Source organism: Gracilinanus agilis, chromosome 3, assembly GCF_016433145.1.
Source record: "Gracilinanus agilis isolate LMUSP501 chromosome 3, AgileGrace, whole genome shotgun sequence".
Lineage (NCBI taxonomy): Eukaryota > Metazoa > Chordata > Mammalia > Didelphimorphia > Didelphidae > Gracilinanus > Gracilinanus agilis.
The window spans coordinates 40,914,259-40,925,236 of NC_058132.1; the positions used below are offsets into that span (position 1 = coordinate 40,914,259).

At 42.2% G+C, this 10,978-nt stretch overlaps 1 protein-coding gene across 1 annotated transcript in view; it reads left to right on the forward strand.

Annotated features, from left to right (window-relative positions):
* LOC123240952 (calmodulin-binding transcription activator 1-like) overlaps nt 1-10,978 on the forward strand; it is a 1,231,619-nt gene that overhangs the window by 141,207 nt on the left and 1,079,434 nt on the right. Inside the window, exon 5 of the mRNA XM_044668663.1 lies at nt 4,720-4,744. Coding sequence (XP_044524598.1) covers nt 4,720-4,744 — 25 coding nt within the window. The remainder of the gene's footprint in view (nt 1-4,719; nt 4,745-10,978) is intronic.

Genomic DNA, 10,978 nt, shown 5'->3' on the forward strand with positions numbered 1-10,978 from the left:
TTTGCTCTTATACGCAGTAATTCATTTGAAATGTGTTGGGTAGCTTCTTCCTCGTGCCTCTACAACTTGAATTCTTCAGACTAGTGTCCATGACTCACAGCCATAGAACATAACCTAAGAATATTGAGAAGAGACTTTGTTTTAGGTTACTAAAAGCACTGTGTATTTTCTCAAAGACAATCTAGAGTGCTCTCCTTCTGTTCATTTCTGGGCCCGGTTCAATGTCTAAATTCAGTGGCTTCTCATGATTTCTATCATCTCTCTCTATTTCTATCATCTACAGCTATCTCATCTACTTCTATATATAATCTATATTCATACGTCTATTTCTTCTATCTCCATCTTTCTTTATCATCTATATCTATCCCATCTATATTTATACATAATTTATTTTTTATATTTAGCTATATCTAGCATACCTTTCTCTGTCATTTATAGCTCGTCTATATATCCCTCTCAAAAGATATATCTATTTCTATATTTTCTTATCTCTTTTATTTATATATTTATCTTTTATTTATATCTATCATACCTATTTCTGTCATCTTATATTTCTTATTTATATATCATATCTCTTATATCTTTTATTTGTATTTCTATATATTTATCTTTTATTCGTATATATCTTATCTATTTCTATTTTTATTATTTCAATATCTATATTTCTTTATAATTTCTATCTCATCTATGATATATATCGATATTAAATCTCTATCCATTTCGATATCATTTCTCTCTCTCTTCTCTCTTTCCATCTCCATCTCTATGTATCTCTCTCTATTAACGGACTGCTTCTGTTGGTTGACCAGCCAGCTGCTTATCGTAGACTTCTATGTATGCGAGAGGCGTTTTCCATCTATCTAAAAAGTTACAACCCCCCCAGGATGCTGAAGGGCCCCAAGAAGATCATTTCAAGGAACTGAGGGGGGTTGATCTAGAAGAAAGAAGGTTAGGGAGGAATGGAGAAACATGGCAGGTACCTTCAAGTGTTTAAAAGGGTGTTCCATGAAAGAAGGATTGGTCATGTTATTTTTGGCTTCATCCGCCGAACTAGAAGCAGTGGGTGGAGGCTGTAAATGGTTTGGGGTTTGACTTAAGGAAAAACTTCCCAATAAACAAAACTGTTATCTCCTAAAAGGAATGTGACGCTGAGGGAAAGAGTGGGTTCCCTTCTTGCAATTCATTCTGCCAGCATGAGTTGGGAGGCCACTTGCTGTGTGTGGGAGCAGGGATTCTTATAGCTGGTTTGACTTAGGTCTGATGACCCTTGGGCTCCCTTCCACTCTGAAACTCAGAGATTTTCTGTTTCCTTATGCATACTTAGCCCTTCTCCCCCCCCCTTTTTTTTTTCTAAAACCCTTACCTTCTGCTGTAGAACCAATACTGTGTATTGGTTTCCAAGGCAGAAGAGAGGTAAGGGCTAGACAGTGGGGGTTAAGTGACTTGCCCAGGGTCACTCAGCTAAGAAGTGTCTGAGGCCAGATTTGAACCTAGGACCTCCCATCCCTAGGCAGTTAGGCCCCTTTTGAGAGATGACAATGTTCTAAGACTTGACAGTTGCTACAATCTAATCTCCAAAGAACAACTAGGAGAGCTCACTCTTTCTAGGAGAAAAGAATCTCTACTGCTTGGATTCTGTGCTGAAAAATGGGGTTGATAATTTCTGTCCTCTACCTTCCGAACTGTGATGGGAGAAAACAATTCACTTCTGTTGTATGGTGTTGGCTGTTTCCCAACCTGAAAATCATTGTGTGAAATCCAGGCAACAAATATGGACTAAACCCAGTGCCTAGCACTGTGTTAATCATTAAAAAAGAGAGTCCTATAATTCCCTAGCTGGCATATCTCACATTTATTGGTTCATTTAATCGTAAATATAAAGAGTTTCCTAAAGATTAAGTAACACAAATTAGCAACTTTATAAATCATTCATTGTTTTTCTATATATCAAAAACTCACAGTTGGCAAGTCTGCATATTTCTGTTCTTGAAGCTATTTTCTCTCTCATGCACATAAGCTAAAAAAAAAAAAAATCATTCACTGCTTGTCCCAAAAGCTTTTGGATCACTTGTGCCTGAATTGTTTCCATCCTTCAGTTGACTGCATTGATTCCTCATTTTGGATTTGTTCTGTCTGTTTTACTTTCCAGCTTCTGTTAGGATTAAACTGTCTAATTAACATTCTTGGTTCAATTGGTTAAACGTCCCCATCCTATCCCTGTATGTGCTAGTGATTGGTCATGCTAGTGTGTGTGTGTGTGTGTGTGTGTGTGTGTGTGTGTGTGTGTGTGTGTGTAAATTACTTTTCCTTATTTTGTTGACCAGTAGTGAAATGGTGTGCCCTTTGTCTTTAAAAGTAATGGAGTTTCAGCCCCAGTGGTCATATGCCCTTGTTGCTCAGCATGATAAGGCTGCCATCTCTGAGAAGAAATGCCATCTCTGTTTCCATCCTTGGTGTCCTGACGATCATAGATTCAGAGGTAGAAGGGGCTTTCGAGGGCATCTAGTGGAATCTTTTCATTTTAGAGATGAGAAAATGGGAGTCCTTGAAAGACTGCCTAAAAACAGACCTGTTTTTTTTTTTTTCAATTTTTTTTAACCCTTAACTTCTGTGTATTGGCTCCTAGGTGGAAGAGTTGTAAGGGTGGGCAATGGGGGTCAAGTGACTTGCCCAGGGTCACACAGCTGGGAAGTGTCTGAGGCCGGATTTCAGACCTGGTTTTAAATCCCACATCTTACACTTAATCATTGAGTGAGTGACCTTACACCAGTCATAGTACCAGGCACAGGGTTAATAAATAAATAAATGCTCACCGGCTTGACTGGTTGACTTAACTTAGACTCAGTTTCCTCATTTGTAAAATAGGAATTAAAATAACAGAATGGTGGAGGGAGAACTGATCTAGGTGGTCCCTTCAGGTCTTATGATCCTATTTATCTCAGGGTTATTTCAGGGCTCGTCGATTTACATTTACAATATTTACATATTAAATTAAATTACAATTTAATATGTAAATTACTCTGCAACTCTAAATGTACTATAGAACCGGAGTCTATTATTTTTACTAAAAGGAGGAACCGAGAATTGAGAAGAGACATTCTCACTCCAAATCTGGGGTTCTTTCCACTGTACCATATGCTTCTTTTCACTGTACTATGAGGCTTTCTTGTTTTTCTGCCCAAAAGAGACTTGGTTCTTTCCCCCCACCCTCCCTCTGGTCTTTTTATCCCATTACTAGCCAAGATGAAGCATTTGCTAAAATTTCAGGCCACCCAACCCCTGACCTATAACATTGTGTCTATTTTGCAGATGCTCTACTTAGGAATACTAAATTTAAGGTTTGAAAAACCACCAGGAACCTAAAATTGAGAGGTTTGGAAACTTGAGGATTTAATAGCTAAAGAAAGAACCATTGTTTTCAGTGCATTTTTCGCAGGACCTAGAACTGGGAGGTCCCGTAGAGCTTATTTGGTCCAATTCCTTCATCTTCGGGCTGAGGATACTGACGCCTAGAGAGGTTAGTTGTCTTGTCAAGGTCACCCAGAGGAGCTGGGTCCTCTGACCCAAATCCAGACTGCTTTCCCTTATATCATGTGCTTGTTGTCCCTTTTTGAATTCCAGGTTCCTGGGTTTAAAGGAAATGATGATTCTTCTGTCCAAACTGGATATTTTCTTTCTTATTTCATGATTCGCTGTGGTTTAACAGTGTGCCGAGACTGTGATTCCCTTCTCTAGATGGGATAGTTTGGACTCTGAGAGGTTAAAGTTGGGGTATCATAGCTGGAGGGAGGCAAAGATAAAACTTACTACAAGCAGAGAACCCCATTTGTCTTTGTCTTATCACTCCTACCAGACTGTCAACTGCTTGAGGGATTGCACAAAGGATCACAAATATAGAACTTGGAAAGAGACTTTTGGCATCCTTTCATTCAAACCTCTCATTTTACAGATGAGGAAACTGAGGTTCAGAGAGAGGAAATCACTTACCGAAGGGTAGACAGGTAGCGGATGATAGAGCCTGGCTTTGAACTTATGTTCCTCAATTCCCAAACCAGCCTTCTTTGCATGAGCCCCTGCTCCCAGCCATGCCCCTTGGTGTGCCACCAGAAGTCCCTATGAATCTCCAGAAGCAAGAAAGGGCTTATATAACTTTATTTATTAATTGCCTCTTCCCCAGTCTAGCACAAAGACTTACATATTGTATCAGCTTAATAAATGTTTGATGTATCAATGAACGAATCTTTAAGAGAGCCTCACTGCCGAGGAGCAAACAAATAGGCTTTCATGCTAATAGAACCATAGTTAATATACTATTGCGGGGAATCCAGGGAGAAGGACAACTCAATGCAGGACTAAGAACCCTGGCATTTGGAGTTCAAAGGCCCAGGCTCAAGTTCTGACCCTGTGTGACTTTAGGCAAATCACAAGTTATTCTTTCTACATGTCAGGCTTATTGTGTATAAAATGAACGAGTCAGACCAGATCTTAAAAATCCCTTTTAGCTTCCGTATCTATAAGTCTTTCAGTCCCTCAGCTGCTAACTCTTTTCAAGTAGGTGGGTGGGGAAAGGGGAGTTTAGGATTGTGTGTTTTCTCTCCAATGGTTTTTCCCTCTGGTCCAAACAATCTTATTTCCTGGAGCATCCCAACTGTCATCTTCATCCTCATTTCATTCATCCATTCATTCATCTATTCATTCACTCATCACACGTTTATTAAGGGCTTACCATTTGCCAGAAAACAAAGTTTAAGTTAGACAAACACCCTGCTTTTCTGGATCTTACAGCCTAATCAGAGGATAAAATGCCAGCAAGAGAAATAACAGCACAAAGTATTACATCATGCATTAAAAAGTCTTAAAACACAATTCTTGGTGAGATCTGACTAGGAAGGCCATCATTAATCAAAGGAAGCCTTCCTCGAGGAGGCAAGGATTTTGAGTTGGGCACTAAACAGGGCTGGAGGGGGAAGGAGAGCGTTATAGTGACTGGGAAAGCAAAGGCAGGTATGTGGGACAGTATGTGCATATTTAGAGGACAGAGAGTCCATTTTGGATAAGGCAATCATACATGGGGGAGAGGCAGAGAAAGGTTATCTGAGGCCAGATTGTGTAGGATCAGGAATGTCGGTTAAAGAAATTGAAGCTTTATCTGATTGGCAATAGGGAGGCACTAAAGATATTTTTTGATCAGAGGAGCAACATGACCAGATGGATGCATGATTTTGACAGGCGTATGGAGGATCATTTAGAGGCTGGAAAGAATAGACCTCAAAGGAGGCTATTTCAGTAGTCCAGATGGGCGGTGATGATAAGGGCTTGTACTAGGTTTGGGCCAGTAGGATAAGGGAAGAAGATAATGATGTAAGAGATCTTGCAGAGATTGCATTATGACTCAGTAACTGATTGTGGAGATTCAAGGTGAGGATGGAGGAAGAGACTTGGAGAACACCAAGCTTATGGTTATGGGGGACAGGGTGAATGGCAGTATGCCAGACAGAAATAGTAACAGCAAACCCAAGGTAGGATTTAAGGAGAAAGATAATATGGTGCATCGAAAAGAGCAAAATGAAGGAAGAAGGATTGACCTAAGCGGCTTCTGAAGTCCCTTCAGATCTTATGATCCTATTTATCTCACAGGATTGTTGTGAGGTTTCTTCCAGGTGATAGAAGTAAATTACTTTGCAGATCTTCAGATACTATAGAAATGGCATCTATTATTTTTACTAAGGCGTGGAACATACTTTAGAGGCAGAGGACCTGGGTTCAGTGAATGACTATCTCAAATACTACCCAGTGATCTTGGGCAAGTGACAACCTCCCTGGGCTTCAGTTTCCTTATTTGTTAAATAAGAGGGCTAGTCTAGATGACTTCTGAGATCCCTTCCATCATCAGTTCTCATAACTCTATTCTCAGTCTCATTTTGGACATACTGAGTTTGAGGTGCTTCTAAGAGGAAACAGAATCATTCTACCTTCAAAGAAAGAATTATATCATTGGCTACTTTAAGGGGGAGTCCTCAGGCTATGATTCCTGGGAAGCTAGAACTTTGGCCAAGATTGAGCCCTAGCTCTGGCATTAACTAATTATGTCATCCTGGGCAAATCAGCCCCCTCCCTGACCCTCAATTTCCTCATCTGTATGAGGAAGGAGTTGAAGGCTCCTTTCAGCTCTGATATTCTAGTTTTTCATGTTGTTGTGACTTTCCCTGTCATCCAATTTTGGAGCTCCTGCATAAAAACAAACAGGGATCGGTGATGCGATCTCTACCTTTTGCCTTTTTCTGGGCTAGCCATATGGCCAGCTGCCCCCTGGAATCCCTGCTTAGCATCAAGTGAGCTCACCTAACTGCGATGGTGGGTGCTATCCGGTTCTCAATCTGCATCTTTGATGCAAGATAGATGATAAATAATAATCATTGCAGTGTGATGGCTGAGAGTCGGACTCCAGCCAGGATGTGTTGGGTTTGTAGTGCCTTTCTTGATGGATGATGCCTATTCTGGGAAGCAGCTCATTGTCTCACGTGAGCAGACCATCTCAAATAAATGAGTGCTTTCTGAATATCTTTGAATCATTTTCTCCAGCACATGTTTTGTTGCCGTGGTTTGAAAGCCAGCCAAATATATGCCTTAGCATAACTCCCTGTGGGCCTGGATATAAAAATCCCACCAAGCAGTGTGATTTAAGGTTGGACATAATTGGGAACCTGGCTATCACTTGCCTTGTATCCAGCGAATGCCGATGTACTGCTCGCAGAGTTAATTCTCTTAAGAAACACTTTATGTAGCTTTTCAGATTCCGAAGTAATGCCTGGGACCATTGACCAAACATACTTGGCTTTTATAAAAGCCAGACCCAGGGGAGCTGGAAACTGGAGCTGTCGCTCAGGTCAATAGTCTAATTACCTGCAACCCAGGATTCCGGGATTAAACAAAAATGTGGCAGAAATGAATTTTAAAGCTCTGGTCCTTGTCAAACCTTTAATAAATCAATTTGCCTCATTCTTGTTTATGTGGAAAAATTGAGTCATAAAACAGGTGAATTTTGCGTTGCTACCACTTTAAATTAGGGCCTCCCCACACCCCCCAAAATGACTAATGTAACCGGGTGCTTATTTCTGATTACCTGACTTCATGGAGACCCTTTTCCCATGCTTCTTGCACCGAGGAAAAACACCACCAAGAAAAAAAACTCCCATTAGTCCCTGGAGCCTATTAAAAAAATTTGCAAACTCAAATTTTTGTGAAGAATCATATGTGGAATTCAAAGTTTATTTACCAGGCCAGGGGAGAGATCAGATTACCAGAGGCTCATGGTAAAGATCCAGATAATAAAGGGCAGAGAGAAACCAAGACACCTGCTTCTTCATATTCTGATGTGTTCCTATTCCTCTAGTGTTGCCCCCAGCATTACAACCTTTACAGGACAGAAAGAAATAGCCAATTTCCTCAGAGAGAGTGCGTGAAACGAATAACTTTGAAAATTCATCCAAGTTATCATAGCAACCGGAGCTCCCCAATGATACAAAATGGCCCCACTTTAAACCGCCACTATTTGCTTTTTTTTTTTTTTTGGCAAGGGGCAGGATGCTGTGGAAAGGCAGAAGGGGGAAGCTTGGCGGTGGCAATTTTGTCCTCTCATCCTAGGCAACTCGAATGGGCTTTCTGCAGTTTTTCATCTGAAATCTCTGGTCCTTTTAATCACCAGACAAAAGAAACCCAAACAGACAACAACCAAGCAGCCCTCACTCCCTCGAGTTTCAGACAATCTCATTAATCTAACTTGATTCAATTTAAGTTTCATTCCCTTTGGTCATCATCATTCCTCATAGTTTGTGTTTTGCCTTTTTTTTCCTTTTCTTGGTCCCATTCTTCCCCAGAGGCAAGAGGACAGGTTGTGCCAAGAGCTTTACGCCCTTCCGTGTTACGTCTTCTCCAAGGCTTGGACATCCCTGCTCCAAATGATCCCCAGGCTTACCTATAGAGTCCCCACTGTGTGGGACAGGCTTTTTCTGGGGCTCCCGAATAGGCAATTTTTCATTTTCAGAGAGTCAAGATCTTTAATTCCATTCAACAAATATCAAGCCATGCCCACATGGCAGACACTGTGCTAGTGGCTGGGGATACAAAGAGGAAAATTAAGTAGGTCTTGCCCTCAGGAGCTTGCTTTCTACCGGAGGAACATAAAAATCTATACGGAATTATGTAAAGTAAGCATCAACCACCAACCATCATTTTCTGACATTTTGAGGTCCATGTTCTTTCCCCAAGATGGCGGGTAATGTGATCTGGGCCCCACATGTGTTGTGGAAGACACGCATCACTTATATTAGAGAAGAATTCATGAAAGGAATTAAAATGAATGATGGCCTGCTTCCACCTGCATCAGACTATCTTCTAGGAGAGATGGACAGCCTGATGTTTATTTAAGGGGGGGTACAAAGAAAGACCAAAGGCACTCTCTGCCCTCAAGGAGCTCCCCATCTGGAGGGAGCAAACATGGCTCTTTTGGCCACGGTATGGTGAGGAGATGGAAATCGTCTTTGTAGAAGCAATGGCAGGATTGATTTCAGTAGGACTCCACACCTCGACAGTGAGGATAAGGGGCAGGTGGAGGGGGGAAGTATGGAGGGCCGGTGGGAAGATTGTGCCTGTACGGCCACAGAGTTAGGGATGGCCGGAGCTCGCCAGGGGAGGCCCTTCCCCATCATTGCTGCAGCCATCCTAAGGCAGGAGTTTCAGAGCTGGAAGATGTGATCCCTGGTTCTGGCAAAGGTAAATAAGGAGGCCATTTGCAGTAGTCTGGGAGAGAAGGCATGAGGGTTTGAACTTGGTGTGTACAACTCTTCTATATAGGGGAGAAAACCTAGTTTCTATAGCTTTGGTTTTTATGAATTTTGCAAGATACCTATAGAGGGGGTAGCTAAGTAGCTCAGTGGATGAGAGAGCCAGGCCTAGAGGTGGGATGTCCTGGGTTCAAATTTGACTTCAGATACTTTATATCTGTGTTCCCTTGGGCAAATCACTTTACCCCCATTGTCCAGCCCTTATTGCTCTTCTGCCTTGGAACCAATATACAATATTGATTCTAAGAAGGAAGGTAAGGGTGGAAAAAAAAAAGATACCTAGAGGCAAAGTCTTCCATTCTAGACCAAAATGGAAGACCAGAGCTGGAAAATTCATTGTCTCTGCTCCCTTAGTGGAAAAAACTCTCTGTATAAAAGAGGCAGCGTGGTATAGTGGATAGAATCTTGGGATCATAGGGACGTGGGTGTCTAGGCTGCCATATGTCTTCTTATGGGCCGAGTCTCTTAACCCCATTTCCCTTGGTTTCCTCATCAGCAAAATGGGAACAACAATAGCTCTTACTTTATAGGATTGCTGTTTTGAGGATCAAATGGGACACTAATGTGTGAAAAGCAGATTGCAAACGTTACATGTGTCAGCTACCATCGTCATACAAATTGTCATGTAGTCATCTGCCAGAATCTCCTAGTGGGAAGGAAACTCTGAGCCCATCTAATCCAACCCACACCCACGAAGCCCTTCTATGTGGCAAGTGGTCTTCCAGGTTCTGCTGAGGAATGCCAGTGAGGGAGGGAGAGGAACCCAGCGTCCATCGTGTTCTTGATGTTCAGTTGTGTTTGACTTTTTGAGACCCTTTTGAGGCTTTCTTTTTTTTTTTATTTTAATTTTTTATTAAATGAAATAACCTTACTTTTCACTTTAGAATCAATACTATGTATTGGTTCCAAGGCAGAAGAATGGTAAGGGCTGGGCAAGGGTTAAGGGACTTGCCCAGGGTCACATAGCTAGGAAGCATCCGAGGCCAGATTTGAACCCAGGACCTCTCATCTCTAGGTCTGGCTCTCAATCCACTGAGCTACCCAGCTGCCTCCATTGGGTCTTTCTTGATGAAGATCCCGGAGTGATTTGCCATTTCCTTTTCCAGATCATCTTACAGATAAGGAAACTGAGGCAAATGAGGTTAAGTGACTTGCCTTGGGGTCACCCAGCTAGTAAGTGTCTGAGGCTTGATTTGAATTCAGATCTTCCTGACTCCAGGCCAGACATTGTCCACTGTGCCATCTACCTCCCTGGGACTATCTTCTGTAGCAACCCTTTTTACTTTGGGATAGTTGAGATTGTTAGGAAGCCTAAAATTGGCTTTTAGGCAGCTTCTCCCCACTAGTGCTTCTAGTGCTGCTTTCTGGGGCCAAGGCATTCCTTGGGCAGCTTGGTGGCACAGTGGATAGAGCATTGGACCTGGAATCAAGGAGACCTGGGAGAGACAGGAAGGGAGGTCAAGACTGGAGCCAGACTGGGTAGAATTGAAGAGGAAGGTGGTGTTCTTGGTGAAGCCTGGTGGGAGCCCAAAGCTGTCAGGCCTTAAAGGTTGGACTATACCTGTCATCTGACTTCAGGGGAGAATTCTTTGGAGCTCATGTAGCATTTGATATCAGGAGATCCTCAAAAGGCAAAACTTCCTCAAGCGCCTTTTATCCCAGGAGCTGGAGGCATTTCCACGCTATCTCATTTGTCCTCAAGATGTCTCTGAAGAGAAGGGAAGAGAAGGTAGTCACTGCAATCTTCAGGTTGGGGTGGAGGTGAGAAGAGAATAGATTTTCTTAACATTGGCATATGATTCTGGGAACTGGGATTTAAACCCAGGTGGAAGGAATATAGGATGTTGGGGCTAGGAAGGCCCTTAGAACAGAGAATGTCAGAGCTGGAAGGGACTTTAGAACCCAGAATGTCAGAGCTGGGAGAAGACTAAGAACAGAGAAGAATATTAGTGCTGGGAGGAAGCTTAGAAGCCAGAATGTTAGGCTGGGAGAAGACTTAGAACACAGAATGTCAGAGCTGGGACAGAATTTAGAACAGAGAATGTCAGAGCTGAGAGGAAGCTTAGAACCCAGAATGTCAGGCTGGCAGAAGACTTAGAACCCAGAATATCAGGGCTGGGAGAAGACTTAGAACC